At 45.2% G+C, this 16,271-nt stretch overlaps 1 protein-coding gene across 3 annotated transcripts in view; it reads left to right on the top strand.

The window, feature by feature from the left end:
• ttc28 (tetratricopeptide repeat domain 28) overlaps positions 1–16,271 on the top strand; it is a 108,800-nt gene that overhangs the window by 29,388 nt on the left and 63,141 nt on the right. The window contains exon 1 of one of the 3 annotated variants that reach the window (XM_084382584.1): positions 9,870–10,144. The exons of the other annotated variants lie outside the window; for them this stretch is intronic. Coding sequence (XP_084238710.1) covers positions 10,118–10,144 — 27 coding nt within the window. The 5' untranslated portion in view covers positions 9,870–10,117. Of the gene's footprint in view, positions 1–9,869; positions 10,145–16,271 lie in introns of those variants that run through there. 3 annotated transcript variants of the gene reach the window in all.

Below are 16,271 nucleotides of genomic sequence, written 5' to 3' on the forward strand. Positions count from 1 at the left end.
ATTTTATCGATGAGCGGAGAACTTTATTAGAAGTGCTGTTCATTCGTCACTTGAAACACAAAAACATCTGAGTTTTACCCTGAACTTCATCAGAGAGCTGACGATGAGGGGTGACAGGAAGTAAAGGAGAGAGAGGAAGAGAGGTGACATGAAACAGAAGGTCGTGGCTTCTTTCAGTCCTTTTTTCAGGCGGACTGATTGAACCTTTCGGGTCACATACAGGGTCAACCCCATGATCACTGAGTCCAGGACCGCAGCCAAGAGTTAGGAGAGGTCACTGAGAGATGATATGTTTTATATTCTGGACGTTCAAGGTTAAATAAAGGAAGTTCTCATCAGAGATCAGCAACAATTTCTGTCTTTTCTGCAGGTTAGTCCAATTTTGGTTCGCTAGTTATAAGTCAACATTGTGTTCAAGATCCAGTGAGGAAAATTTAGGATAATTGTTTCAATGTTTTTGGCGAGAACAATCATGACATGAAATAAAATAAAAAATGAACATAGTGCAGCATTTAGCAGCTAAAGAGACAGACATGTCCCTCAGGAGTTGGTGGAGACCAAAAACAGAGCTAAAAGAAGAGGGAATATTACATTACATTCATGAGGTCGACACAAGTGGGACCCAGAATGAATCATCACGCTGCTCTGTATCTGCTGTTTGCAATCAATATCAACTATCAAGACCCAAAACACAAAGGCACCGAGGCAGGCGGGCTGAAAAACAAGAGGCGAGGTTTAATTCAAGAAAGAAATATGGCAACAAAACACGACAATCCAAGAGAGCAAAAAAAACTAAACAAAGCAGGGAGGAACACAGGACTGGTGGGGGAGACAAGTGGGAAGACGACAAAGACAGGAAGTGTAAACCAACCTACCAAAATAAAACAGGAAATACCAAAACCAAACCCCCCTCAAAAATCAGTTAATGAAGGTTTAAGGCAGCATGAGACATGGATGTAAGATGTATATTATAAAAGTATACTTGAGTTATATTAATTGATAATAACCAAATATAAAAATTGAGATGTGGGAAAATGAGACAGTAGATTTATTTCACCACATCTTTATTATTATTACATCAAACGTTCAGTTTTGATACTAAAACAGCAGCAATGTAAAAACACACACGTACTGAATCTGTGTCTCCCAGTCCAGCACACACACACACACACACACACACACGCGCACACACACACACACACACACACACACACACACACACACACTTTGAACCACTACATTCATCACTGCCAAGGTGTGTGTTTAGTAGCCATGTTGGCTGTGGAAAGTGCTCCATCAAATTGACTTTCCTGACATCTGGTGTGTGTGTATCTGTGTGTTTATCAGCGTGTGTGTGTGTGTGTGTGTGTGTGTGTGTGTGGAGGCAGAGTGATGATGCCGGTCAGAGAGATGAATACGACTGATATTTGATAAAGATATGCAGCTCGGCTCGTCTGACAAACACGTCTTCCAGCCTCTGAAGGAAAAAGGTCGAAGTTCGAAGGTCAAGGTCGACTTTATTATCTCATCACAGAGACTTTTCCTGCAGGTTGAAGATGATATATGAGTTAAGCACAGTGTCATTATACTTCTGTAACACTGACAGAGAGTCGGAGCGTATATATTAACGAGCGCAGCTTCAAACCGCGGTGTTATTTGCATACCTCTGGCGTCTGCATGCCTCTGTGTTTTCCTTTGTTTGCTCCTTGTAACAGGTTGTAAATATGCAGTTTACAGTTTTCATGAAAAAACAATGAGGCCGGCAGCAGCCATGAGCATAAACAAATCTCTCTCACACACTCAAATAAAAACAGCTGTTGCATTATTGATGGCGTCTGAAGGGGCTTTGTGATTTAAGATCAACCGAGGTTGTCTTAAAAAACAATGGGAAGGCATCGCGCAGAGAAACAACACGCGCTCACACGTCTGATCATTATGAATGTTGTGTTTGAGAATTCATGCAGGAGATTATAAGACATGTAAAAGTGGTTTTCTCTCAGCGTCACACAGGTTTCTCCTCCGCTTCTGGACGAACTCTCCTCTCTCGTCTGACAGTCCTGCTTTAAGAAAGACAGATTGTCGCGGTCTCGCTTTTTTGGCATTGAGCATCGAGCGCCAGTTGTCAGCTGTTACATCACAAAGTGCATTTAGTCCTCATTTGTTAACTACAGAACACGTCTCCGAGTCGTATGCAGCTCTGAAAACATTCATATATTATCAGTGGGTGGAGACGAGGGTGAGGTTTCTGGCTTTACGAGCTTCGAATGGTTTGATTTTCTGCCAAACGACTGAACCGGCGTTTGTCAGGTGTGACGTCAGCCACCGTCTGGACCTGTGGACTGAGACATAATATTTCTGTATTATGATGTGGTCGAATATTACTTCTAGCCTACATGATTCAAGTACCGTTAGAGCAAAGTCATTATTTTACACATTCATAATAAGGTCTACAGTTTCACGGCCCTATTGCAGTGTATTGTGGGTAATTAAATCAGTGAAGTCCGGGGAAGTCTGCAGCTCAAGCAGAAGAAAAGCTAGCCTCCAAAACTTGCGAACTTCCTGCGAACGCGCCTGCAAAGTCTGCAAATCTGCAAGTGTGGTGAAGTCCTGGCATTTGGATCAAGATTTACAAACATGGAGGACTTGAGTGGTCGCTGCTGCCATCGGGTCTCCAGTTTCTCTCTGCTTAAGTCTTATTTAAGTGTGACAGTGTGGCTCATCAACAAATATCATAAAAGTCATAAAAATACCAAAATACACTGGAGGGGGGCTTAAATCTGTGGTTTCACTGGGAGTAACAGGCTGGAAGTATTTCTCTCTGGGCACTTTATGCTAAGCTAACCCTCTCCTGGTTTTAACTTCATATTTACTTGAGGTAAGAAAGCACAAAAAGCTTATTTCCGAAAATACTGAACTGATTCTCTGAGGGGATATCTACCTTAAAGATATGACTTGGTATATCTCCAACAGCCTCAGCTACACTGGCGGCGGCAGCAGCAGCAGCAGCGGCAGCGGCGTGAACTCCCTCTCAGAGTCGGTGCTTCAGCAGCAGGAGTGTGTCGTGCTCTTTGAAACTGTGCTTGTTTAACACAGACTTGATGGTTTTCAGTATTCTGCAGCAGTCAGTCCGTCTTTGATGTGCATATCATCACAGCGGGAGTCAGAGCTCCCCCTGAAGGCTTCGCCTCACACAAGGGACCGGCGTCTAACAAGTCTCACTCAGACACCTCATTGACACAGTCAACACATTTGCATACCGGATCACGCCTTTTGTTTCCATCCGTGACAAAATATTTTATTCAGCCGTTTATTTACATACTTACATGCTTTTTGATGCTGGGTCTTATTATGTGTGTGTGTGTTTTGGCTTCAGCTGCTGCAGATGACAGTCAGTCACGTTGTCTGACAAGAACCGGGTGTGAAGGAACACAATAAAATCAAATCTGTTTCTTTTTTTCACATCCTTCACAGTCTGTTTTAATAAAAACACACACAGAAACACACACCTGTCTGTCACACCTCGCGTTAATCATCAGATCTCAGGGTGATGTGCTCGCTTGCTGCCAAAGACAGTAAAGTAATATTTTCACACAGAGTCGCTCTGTTCAAATGTGCTTCATCTGAGTGACTGCTGACATAACACTGTACTCTTATTAAAGATGTTATAACTTCTGGGAGAGAGTCGGAGCGAGGAAGGCAGTCGGCAAGTGAGACTGAACATGGCGTGAATAAAACGTTAAAACATTACGATTTAACGATTGCTTTAGCCGTAAGCTAAGCAGAGACTCTGGTTCTGGTTCACTGCTGCAGTCAGGCTGATAAACAGGAGTGAAGATAAATCCACTTTTTAATCCCAGAAGTTAAAAGTTAATCTCTGAGCTCTCCTCCCGTCGGTAAACGTCCCCGGATCAGAGCAGAATCAGGGTGTTTATTCCTCCAGAAGGTCCGGATCTGAACCCTCATGTAATCGTGTGTTTAAGTGCTGGATTGAATTGTGATGATGAAAAACAAAACTCCTCTCAGCACTCTCCTCATTAGTAGAGTAGAGCTCAGCAATATATGGACATTATATCATTACAGTGATTCAGTCATTATGTCCACATTACATTACATTGTATATTGTGAAAGTACCACCAGTCTCCTCATCAATATTATCGCAACATTGAGGTATTCGGTCAAAGTTATTGTGATATTTGATGTTATCGCCCAGTCCGAGTGTTTATGAAGTGCTTCAGAGGACAGAACCCAGTTTCTGTGGGTATAAAGACGTCTTGAGTTCCCCTGATGTTGTGTTTGATGGACCAACACAGCTGCACACAAAGACGCATAATAAGAAGAATATAGGAACATTTGTTCTTGTATTAAATACAGAACCTTTGAGCTCTCTGTAAATTATTCACGTCTTTCTTCTTCATCTGCACCGTCACAAAGTTAATATCAGTGCATTCAGCCCATCAGACCAGAGCAGTGCAGCTTTTCTTCAGTCTCAAAGGTAAATTGTCTGATAGGCTACACAGCTGAGCTGTTCCTCAATCTCTGGCTTTTCCCAAGATAAATCAACAAGAGTCTGCAGCCTCATTAGCTGCTCTCTGAGGCTGCACTTAGGCACAGCGGTGCTTTGAGCTAAATACTAACATCAGTAAGCTAACATGCTCAGAATGGCAATTTATAGGTGCTCATTTTAAGCAAGCTAACATTAAGCAGTTAGCACTAAACCCAACGTACAGCTGGAGGAAACGACATTAGCTTTGAGGGAAGTGGTCACTAGATTGAATCTTAAAAGGTCCCATAATGTCATAGTGATCATAGTGACGAGTTGGGAGTTGAGAACCTGTTGCTAAGAAGTTTGTCTTGATCCATCCAGTAGGATTCATCCTCTGGGGACCATGATTGTATAATGTACATCTAATGGAAATCCATTCAATAGTAACTGAGACATTTCATTCAGAACTACAAATGTCAGTCTCATGGCGCTCGTGGAAAAGTCAGGGGATCACCAGGGTTAGAAATTAGATTCATCCACCGGGAACTTTGAACGTCTGTGCAAAATGTTTCATGTCAGTTAATCAAACAGTAGTTGAACCATTTTATGTCTAGACATTTTTTACATGTGCTCTCTGGACTGCCTAACTGACAGACATCCCCGATCCTACAGCCAATAAATATCAAAGTCTCCATCCAGACTTTGATTTTTGTTTTAAGTCTACAGAAGATGATGAACTGCTGAAGTTTCTAATGTTACCAGAGTCTTTAGAGAAACGCATCAACACTGTCAGATCTAATTAAAGGGATGTGATGCTACGGGGTTTAACTTGAGCTCACTGCTAACAGATGCAGATGTGAAGATCTGTGGCGAATATAACACACACGTTCTTCTTCTTCACTTGAACTTTTTCTCACACACCTGGTGAGAGGAAAGCTCAGTGTTAAGCTTTCATGAGCAGCCAGGACGGCAACAGTTGGGGGTGTGACAACTTCTGTTACCTGATCCCTTCTCCCACTTACACCAGCATTACATCATCTCAGCCGGCCTTGATCTTCTGGGCGTGTTGTGTTCCTCAACACAAGCACATAATACAGCTGGTGTCTCATTTGTTTTGGAACATGAGCTCAATTAAGAGCTTAACCTCCGTTATACAAGAGGACCTCCGGTGGTCTTCAGAGAGAACTGGAGCTGTGATCTCACTGGTCATGAACCACAGAGAGCATGTTGGCGAGCAGCGAGTGTCCAGTCATCTTAGCAACCGAAGCTAGGCCCGTTAGCAGCAGGCCTGTCATGCTATCACACATGCGATCATGTGCATGGGGTTGTTGTACAGGAGTGTGTGAAGAGTTAGGACAACTTTTTAACTTCTGAAAACAGAAAACAAAAAGAGCAAATGTGCAAAGAACGGATGAAACAACGAGCAGTGTGGGAGAGCTCGTCCCGGATGCTATCAGGGTTTATGCTAACGCTAGCGTATGTCCTGTTCTTTATCACGTTTAATGATAACCTTCGATATAAAATTATGTTTGTGTACTTTTGGCCCTCAAAGCTTTTTTCTTTTAGAAGTGAAAAATATAGTTTGGCCCAAGTATGTAGCCTATTTCTGTTGTAGCCTAATTGTCAAAGATAGTTTTGTTAATAGGTGCCATAAATTCATTTTTAATGAGAACCTCTCAGCATGTCCTCTGCCTGGGCTTTGTTAGCATTAGCCTTCGTGTTTTAGCACAATATCATGTACGCAGTATGTACGGCAAGTGCATATTTGAAACCCTCATTTTGAAACAAGTCAGCTGAAAATATAAAAAGAAATTCAGTTGAAAACAGAAATGCTCAGGCTCGAGCTGGCAGCTCCGTCGCAGATGAGGCGGAGGTAACTCGTGGTAGCGCTGGTGGGGTGTGTTGGGTACAGGGTGAAAAGGGAACAGAGGTGCTGGAGGCTGGGCGGGCGGCTGATCGTGGAGCAGGTCCAGAGAAAGTCTGTAGAAGCGAGAAGGCAACGTTAGATCTCAGATGTGAGACAAGAAAAAACACGAAACACACTGATCTGATGAAAACTGGCTCTGATTGCCAAGATGTGCTGCAGGTGTGTGTGGACGTCAACAGCTCAGATCAAGGCAGAACCCGGCCCAGCCTCTGCAGTGCACCTCTGTAACACAACAGGCACAAAAAAACACAACAAGGTCCGAATACAACACCTGTGTGAAATCTAAGACTCAGTATCAGAAACATGTCAAGAAAGACAAGAAAGACCTGCCTCAGACTCGTGATGTTCATATTCACACACCACTTTGTTTTTTTCCAGTGACACTAAACCACAGCAGCTGATGTCGGCGCTCGCAGCGATGTTATCACAGCTGATGGCCACACTGAAGCCACACCGAGGCTCGACGCAGAGCTAGAAGCGGTGATTCTCCTCTAAAACTAATTTGCCCTCGGTTGTTTATTCCTGATTAGTTTGTTCTTTAAATGACTGACAGTCACACACAAGCAGCCACCTCACCCTGTGTGTGTGTGTGTGTGTGTGTTCCTATTATTGGAAATGGGGTTAGTGATCTTCATCCTTCACTACAATTTACCCTCACTGTCACTCTGTGAAGTTCATTTCTGTTATTGATTCGAGGAGGCCATTACAATCACACACAAACACACTCGCATCCACATTCACCCGCCGTTCACTTTAACCCTGTAATGACATGCAGCCTTCAGTTTGACCTTTGTCTCACTTTAAGAGGCCTGCTGGGGTTTAAACAAACAGTAACATGATGATGATGATGAAGCAGATGAGCGATGAAGACACAAGAAAATCAATCAGTAGTTTGTTGACAAGAATAGTTTTTGGAAAATATGCTTATTCATTCATTTCATGTTGAGCGTTAGATGACAAAGATCAATATTAATGTCACGTCTGGACAATAAATATGAAGCCAGAGCCAGAGGAGGGCTAGCTTAGCTTAGCTTAGCATAAAGTGCCTCAAGAGAAATACCTCCAACCTGTAACTCTCAGTAAAAATCTAAATCTGTTGTTTTCACATTTCTACTTGTGTACATGTCTCATGTCAGTTAGCTTAGCTTAGCATAAACAATTGAAACGGGGAAACAGCTAGCCTGACTAGCCTGGTGAGTGTAAATATGTCAACATTAGTATGCTAGCTAACGTTAGCCTGTTGCTCGGTAACACCGTCAGCTGATCTGGGATGTACGGCCATAATCATCCAGATTTCAAATCCTAAATGACAAACATGTTTGAAATTATCCACCAGCAGTTGTTTAAGACTGGATCTGTAAACCAGTAACGGAACCAGATAAAATGGGTCGAGACAGTGGTACCGAACCGAGGTCCCTGACCAGAACTTTTTTATTGAATCTGGAATAAATCAGCCTGAAGCGTGTGCAGTCTGACTCTGGCATAAATCTTACAAACGGATACGTTAAATCTGTTTCCGTAGCGCTTTCCGCCTGTTTCCAGTCTTTTCCCTCCCTGCTAAGCTAAGCTAAGCTAAGCTAAGCTAACTGACTCCACAGCTGTGAAGGTGGTTTTGATCTCGTCATTGAGCTCCAGGCGTGAAAACAAACAAGCTCCCAAAACGCTGAACTATTCCTGTCAGAGCCTCCAGGTGTGTGAACAGTGTGTGTTCAGCAGAAACACTCGCAGGTGACGGCACATTCATTATCAGGAGCTTTCACTTCCTCCTGAAGGTGCCTGTTACCCCGTCAGCTGTCATTTCCTCTCTCCCCTCCTCAGCCGTGTCCTCCTATAGATCCACATATAGATGCAAACGTGCAATCTTGAATCAGTGACAGTGTAATAAATATTTGTAGTGTTTTCACATGACACACTCCACACGTGTTTGCAGCAGAGAGCCCACCGTGTGTGTACAAAAAGAAGAAAAAGCTTCAGACAAACCAATTATGTGACACCTGTTTCATCCTCTGTTGATTCCCCCAGCGCCTCTGCAGGCACATCTCTGGTCCTCTGCAGGCTGCTGGCTGTTCGAGCTGCCCTCTGTCGTTGTTTGTGGAGGCTAAAGGATCCTGAAGGCTTTCCCAGAGTCCCTGCCCTCTCAACCTCCCTCATCCCCCAATAATATCCCCCTCAGCTCCGGTTTCAAACCCTCCACCTCTCAGTGCACAGATGCACAGGGAGGTGTTGGGTTCCCCCTGTGCCTCCTCCTCCTCTTCTGGCCCTCCTCTGCTCTTGTTCTTGTATCGTTGAACCTCTGGGATGTGACCTTCAGTCCGCAGCGATTAAAGCATGAAACAAACATCATGGTATCATATTTAATGTTGCTGAAATACAGTGAAAAGGGTCTAAATGTGCATCTATGACTGGACTTTACCGTCGTATCTGTTCTTCTGCTGGAGGACGTTTGTCTGAGGACGTTTGTCTGAATGTTGCACTCGGACACGTCGTGATGTCAATTTATTTTATTAGTTGTGCAGCTTTAAGCAACATGTTCTTATAGTACTGTAAACAAGTGAAGGTAGGATCCTCCACATCTCACAATATAATGTAGTAGTGCACTGAACACTGAGGTGTGAGGCTGAAAGATACATCACTGATACTGTAGGAGCTAATGAACAGGAGGAGTGAGTGGGGGGGAGAGAGAGAGAGAGTGGGAGGGAGGGAGGGAGAGAGAGAGAGTGAGGGAGAGAGTGGGGAGAGAGAGGGGGGAGAGGGAGTGAGGGGGAGAGAGAGGGGGGAGAGAGGGGGGAGAGAGGGGGGAGAGGGAGTGAGGGGGAGAGAGGGGAGAGAGAGGGGGGAGAGAGAGAGGTAGAGAGAGGGGGGAGAGGGAGTGAGGGGGAGAGAGGGGAGAGAGAGGGGAGTTGAGGGGGGAGAGAGAGGGGGGAGAGGGAGTGGGGGGGAGAGAGGGGAGAGAGAGAGCGAGAGAGGGGGGAGGGAGAGAGAGAGGGGGGAGAGGGAGGGGGAGAGAGAGAGAGTGGGAGAGGGAGTGGGGGGGAGAGAGAGAGAGAGGGGGGAGGGAGAGAGAGTGGGGGGGAGAGAGGGGAGAGAGAGAGCGAGAGAGGGGGGAGGGAGAGAGAGAGAGGGAGAGGTAGGGAGAGAGAGGGAGAGTGAGGGGGGAGAGGGAGTGGGGGGGAGAGAGGGGAGAGAGAGAGCGAGAGAGGGGGGAGGGAGAGAGAGTGGGGGGGAGAGAGGGGAGAGAGAGAGCGAGAGGTAGGGAGAGAGAGGGAGAGTGAGGGGGGTGAGTGAGGGGGGAGAGGGAGAGAGGGAGAGAGAGGGAGAGAGGGGGGAGAGAGGGGGGAGAGAGAGCGAGGGGGTAGAGTAAGAGGTGGAGAGGGAGCATCAGTGTAGTGTTACCTCTCGGTCGGTCGGTTCAGTCCTCGGAGCCTCTGGATCTGTCGGATCTGTTGGATCTGTTGGATCTGTTGGATCTGCTGGTGCCGCTCAGCTGGACGATGCTCCTCCTGGCTGACCGTGCAGCCTCACCGTGCAGCCTCACCGTGCAGCCCGGTGCTCCGGTGTCTCTAACGGGATTATAACTCGCTCACTCTCCGCTCCGCTCCGCTCCGAGCCGGCGGAGGCAGCTCTGCCGGCGGCTGTGAGATGCTCCTGCCGCCGCCGCTGCACATCGCTCCTCGCCGGCTGCTGTGACACATTCCTGCCCGTCAAATATGATGAAATGGCAGCCAAGGAAGAAGGTGAGTGGCTGAGCTCTGAGCTCTGGGCTTTAAGCTTTAAGCTTTGGGCTCTGGGTCCAAAGTTGTGTCGGAATGTGTCGGATGGCTGACTGGCACCGTCCGGATCAACAGGGCTGTTTAAACAGCCTGAGAGCCGCAGTCACGGACACTTTATTAAGGATAATCCGTTAATAGCCGCATTTCACAAAGACACTGCAGCTACATGTCTGTGTGGGATTATTGGAGGATTATACAGGAGATGAAAAATTCCATAAAGCTGAATAAAGTCGCTTTAAGCTCAGTGTGGAGCAGCAGGACCTCTGTGAGAGGAGAGTGGTTCATTATGGAGCTGCTGTAAAGACTGTTGGACACAGTTAAGATACAGGAAAAGTCATTTTAAAGCCACACACACACACACACACACACACACACACACACACACACACACACACACAGGTGTGAGCTGTCTGTGATCACCTGCAGGTAACTCAGCTTCATCTGCTGTTCAACAAACAATTAGTCAATAAATCAACAGAATCAGCTGCCGACATGTTTAATATTCAATTAATCATTGAATACATTCATTTATCAGGTAATAATACAGAAGCTGTCTGATCACAGGTCTCTGATGGGAGTGATGTTAACTTTTTATATAGATATATTGAAGATGATCAATAATTGAGAGCATAAACAAAAGTTTGTGTCAGTCTTGAATGTGTATTATGAAAATGTTGAGTTGTATTTCTGCCCCTCGCTGCAGGTGTTGACCTGCAGGTGTGACAACTGTCAGAGTTCATATTTCTCTGTGCTTTGGTCCAGATATGTTGACGTGCATCAGATGTTTGTACAGAGGATCGTGGTCCTCAGAGGATGAACCATGATCCTCGACCCTCGACCGAGTCTGCATGAAACAGCTTTAAGTGTCGGAGCAGCTGCTGGTGTTTATGTATCCACGGCTGCGTCATAACATAAAGAAAGATTTGATTGGACGGGACATTAACACACGCCCCTGAGTGCAGGATGAGTCATCGACATTTATATTTTATATTTGTTCCCCAGAGGATGAATCTGCCTCCGGTGTGCTTTGTGCTTTGACATCAGCATGTTAGCATTTTCATCGTTAGCACGTTGGCGTCACTCATTTTTTTACTCATTAGGAAGAAAAAAAGTTCATGTGTCATTTAATCTGAGCCTGTTTTGTATATAAATGAAGTTTATTGTTATTATTACTTGTGTAACTCAGCACACTTACGTTAACGTGTAGCTCAAAGCGTCCAGCTGCTGGCGAGCTGTAGCCGGAGTGTCCGCTCTCTCGCTGTGGAGGAAAATATGTCTGAGGACGACAGCCGCTGATATTTTAAAACCTCCTCCTCCGTGTGTCGAGTGGGTAGTGTGAACTGGGATTTGATGCCGAACCAAATTAGTGTTCTGGCTGGAAGATCACAGGGAGCGACACGGTTCCTGGTGCTGAAGTGGTGGATGGAGCCGTGATGACGGGAGGGCTCCCCCGTGGAGTGAGCTAACTGATCAGCCAGACTGTCAGCTGTCGGCCTGCTGATGGCAACGATGAGGACGGGAGGACAGAGTCATCCTCTGTGATTGACTGTAAACGGCACCGGTCGTTTGATGTTTGGGTTGTGTTGGTTCTGACCTGGTTAACATGACGTGTGTGGGAACATGACATCAGTGGAAGGTTGACTATGTTTATCTGAGATCAGTTTTATGATCTGTGACAGGAAGTGACAGATTTCTAATAAACTGTTTGCAGGAATTCAACTTTTCTCATTTATTCGGTGCTTTCAAGCAGTTTTGTCTTTTAAGAAGCAGACGTGGTTTCTCTGATGCCTCCGTGCTGACCCGACATCTCGCTCTTGGTTTAACTGTAACAGCCTCAGGATCCTCGCAGGGTGACGAAAGCCTCTGAAAGAGCCTCGGCGGACCACTTTGAGCCTGCTGCAGATCTACTGTACAAGTCGGCCTCCCAGAGGCTCAGAAGACATGTGGACTACTTCCCTTCAGCACTTGTTGCGAGGATGAATATTTATACAAAGCTCATGTTTGAAGCAGACCCTTTAACATCGCGGGTGCTTTTATTTTGAAGCTTTTTTGTCTTGGAGCTCTTACTTTTCCAGCCGATAGCAGAGTGAACGAGGGCAGTCACTGTGAGATGAGCTGCTGCTGTGTTTTCACTGAGTCCAACTGTTATTTAATGATGTAAGATGCCATAAAATCAATATTCCCTTTCTGCTGTGTGCCGTGAAGCACAAATGAGAGCCACACACACACACACACATAAGTAAGTAAGTACACACTTGTGCTGATGCTTGTGCGAGCTGTTGCTTCTGGGTCATCTTATCTGAAGAATGAAATTAAATTCAATTAAAATCAGGACAGGAGGACGGAAAGAACTGAAAGAAGGGCAGAGGAAAGTTTCTGGTGCGACAGTGAAGTCACAGAAACCGTCCCAACGTTTCTGGACAAATTACATTTTGATGCATTTTCTTCTTTCATGTCAGTAAAGCTCTTTAAATTGAACCGGATATGAATAATCAGCAGCGTCACCCCGGCTGCTCTGTGGACGAGTCCTTCCTCCTTCGTCCACTCCGACCCGGCACCGAAACCCGCCAGAATCAGCTTCCTGCAGGAGAGAGGAGGGGTGAAGGGCTGTTGTGGTGAGCTGGTTTCAAACAGTTAGATGGCCTCGATTAGAGTTTCAGATACTCCCGTGTTTCCTCTCTAATGAGCAGATGTGTAATGTTTGCTCACGTTTGTCCTCATTAGTACCTGATTTATGGCTGTTTATCCCTCCTCGACCCATATAGTCTTCATCCAACACGGACGTATCCGTGAATATTATGTATGTAGGCGATTTTCTTTTCAAAGTGTTTTGTTAGATGCTTAAAACAAAAGTTTGTAAGTCGATTAGCCTTTCAAAGTTTTCTCCTGAAGGTCAAGTGTGCAGGATTTATTGGAGGAAGTGGAAAGTAATTTAAATAATTATGTTTTCATTAGCGTTTAATCACCTGAAACTAGGAATTGTGGTGTTTTTGTTACCTGAGAATGAGACTTTATAGCCACTGAGGGAGCAGGACCTCGTCCATGGAGTCCGCTTTGTACCTACAGTAGCCCAGAAGGGACGAGCGAAACACTGGCTCTGGAGAGGGTGAGGTGAGGGGTGATCAGTTGGTTGCAATCTGCACAGCCAGGCTCCACTAAATCAGGCTAAATCATAGACGTCAACATAGGTGCAACCTCCGATGGCCCATAGATATTATAACAGCAGCAAAGGAGGAAGTCAGGCGCAGTAGTGCGAAGAGTCGGCATAGGGAGGAGGTCAAGGACGGATGGTCGGGTCGAACAAACACAGGAGTTTGACCCAGAAGACCACTGTTAGGGTCCAGTGTGACAACGAAAGTTATTTTAACTTTCTGAGGTAGTGAAGTTACATCACACACACGAGGTATCTGAAGTATATTTGCTGCGTAAGTTACATAAGTAACGTAGTTATTTTAAGCTAAACCACAATGTTTTGTAGCCTGAACCGGTACGTGTGTCACCAGTACGCTACAACGCTCATGTTGTTCAGGAGGCGCTGACCCTCAGGCTGATGCGTTGTTCAGGTATGAGGATGTGATGCACTAAATCCTCCACACTGGACCTTTAAATATACGCAGCGTCGAAGGGGATGCTGATAACCTTCTTTAAAATAAACATGGCTGCTTTGTTTACAGTAATCAGCAGTTAAGTTTCCCTCAAAAGTATATAAACGTGACGTCCTGGAGAAACGAGCAGGTGAGGAGTCTTTGTGTTGTTATAGAATATTGATATTCAACTTTAATAATATACTGTAGTTCAATAATGTACGAGGGGCAGAGCTGTGTATCTGACAGTCTGATTGATTTGCCACTAGTGCGACTTGCACTGCGTGCGTGCGTGTGTGTGTGTGTGTGTTTACACTCTGAGCAGAGGTGTATTAAATATTAGCTTCGCGAGTTCATTGTTGACAGTCGGTGTATCTCCCCTGAAACACTGAGTGCAGGTTGGTTTCAGGGACTCAGGAGCAGCTCAGTGCTGCAGCTCCACTTCTTCTGTCTTTTCAGAGTTTCTCCATCTCTCTCTCTCTGTCTCTGTCTCTCTGTCTCTCTCTCTCTCTCTGAGGCATTTCTATTTGCCCTGCAGGAGTTCATGAAACATTTCTTATTCTCCTCTGCTCGGTCGGATTGGCAATGCACCGAGTGTAATGTGTTTACTTACAATGCGGCTAAGCTGCTTAAAGCTACACTCCTGCCTCTGATTTAAGTCTTAGCCCTGCAACTAAAACCCCCTTTTTTTTTTTGCACGAGGGCTCAGTCACACATATTGTTTGAATGTGTCCACCAAATAATCGCCACATTCTTCTGCTGTATAATCCAGAGGAAAGATGCACCGCGGGCTGCGAGTCTGAGGCCACTGTTCGAGTGTCATTATGTGCTGCAGCGAGTGGAGATGAACACTCAGAGGAAACTAAATATACATGATGTTTGACTGCATTTCTCACCTCGTATACTAGATAATGTGTGATTGTCTGGAATATGCTGTGTGTTAAACGGTATTTAACGTGGACCAGTCTCATCGGGTCAGTACATTTAGTAGGAATTCATATTCTGTATGATTTACAACACAAGACATGTAATTTAGCAAGTCAGATTAGATTGCTCACTATTCAGCAGCAACAGGTCCAGCTTGGTGTCTGTCTGCAGTTTATTTGTTTCACTGACGACCAAAAGCCAGTCGAAGATTTAACTTTATTTATGCTTCCGTGTTGAATCGGCGCTGTAGCTTGACGTGCACACCCTCCAGAAATGTAACTTCACGTCACAGCGACGCGGACTGCAACAACTGTGATTGTTTCCGCTTGGTATTATTGCAGTGATGCTAATAACGGAGGTTGTGACCTGTAGTTTCCCCAGTAAACACACTGCTCTATTCGGCTGTTGCAGTCCCTGGTGACCGACTGGCAGCTGCTGTTCTCGGGTTATTCTCCTCGAGCTGCCAATCCAGTCACTGCTGCCAGCAACTCGTTATTGTACATGTATTAATGCTCATTTTAGCGTAAGCCACTTGCGTTGGTTACAGCATCGACTCTGCGCAGAGCCAGGAACCATAAATCATCCTTTACTCTTGTCTCTCGCTCGTTCAGTCTTTTTTTTCCTTCATTCACCTGTCAGACTCTCCACAGAGGCTACCAAGTCTGGTTCTGGTACCCACTCACCCAGCTCTGGTTCTGTTGCCCATTCCGGCCCTGGACCTCCATTTCCCGATGGTCCAAAGCTCCTCTGATAGCGTGGTAAACCTCCCCAGCGCTGCTCTGAGCAGAGTCGGCCAGCAGACCTGAGTTAAGTAACAGGTTGCTTTCAGGAAACTCTAAATCACAAAGAGTTGAGGTAGATCAGCAGGAGGACTTCAGAGGGAGAACCAGAGGACATTTTCTTCTCTATAAAATATGATCCAGTTGGACTGAAATCACTGAGAGTCGGTGCTGTGTGACACAAAAAGTTACATAGGGCAGAAACAAGTGACAGGGAGGGTGAAACCATTCACCAATCATTCAAAATGATTGTGAAGCTGTTATTTTAGAGCTACTGTTGCACTTCAGCCAAAGATAAAACCTTTGTTTGTAATATTTCAAGAATTTTGAGTCTCTCTCTCTTTCATTTCTAGAAAGTTTTGAGACAATTAATGGTCATAAGAGCACAAAAAACCCAAATATTGTGGAGTGGTTTTGTGAAAACACAGAGACATGTATAGTAGCACCAGTTTGCTAAAAGATGAATTTTCTGAGCATCGTAAACGATCAGAGACGACAGTTTTACATCATCATTATATAAAAGGAGTGAAAACCCAGTACAAGCAGTTCAGGTTAAAAGGGTTAATGCCTTTCCTTTCTCAGTAATGTGCATCCTTTCCATCTCAATCTAGGTCAAAAGGATGAAGCTGACATGAAAAATATCAGTCTTTGTGCAGCTCGTAATTAAAGCTTCAGTAAGTGCAGTTTTTGAACGAGGTTGTCCTTCTTGTCGCTTTTAATAAATACACGAGGAGTTTTTCAGTTTCAGAGTGAAGTTGGTGTCCTTGTGTCTTCTTCTCTTCACTACTTTGGATTCCAGAA

The sequence above is a fragment of the Pagrus pagrus genome (genome assembly GCF_965226575.1).
Source record: "Pagrus pagrus genome assembly, chromosome: 19".
In the NCBI taxonomy this organism is placed as follows: domain Eukaryota; kingdom Metazoa; phylum Chordata; class Actinopteri; order Spariformes; family Sparidae; genus Pagrus; species Pagrus pagrus.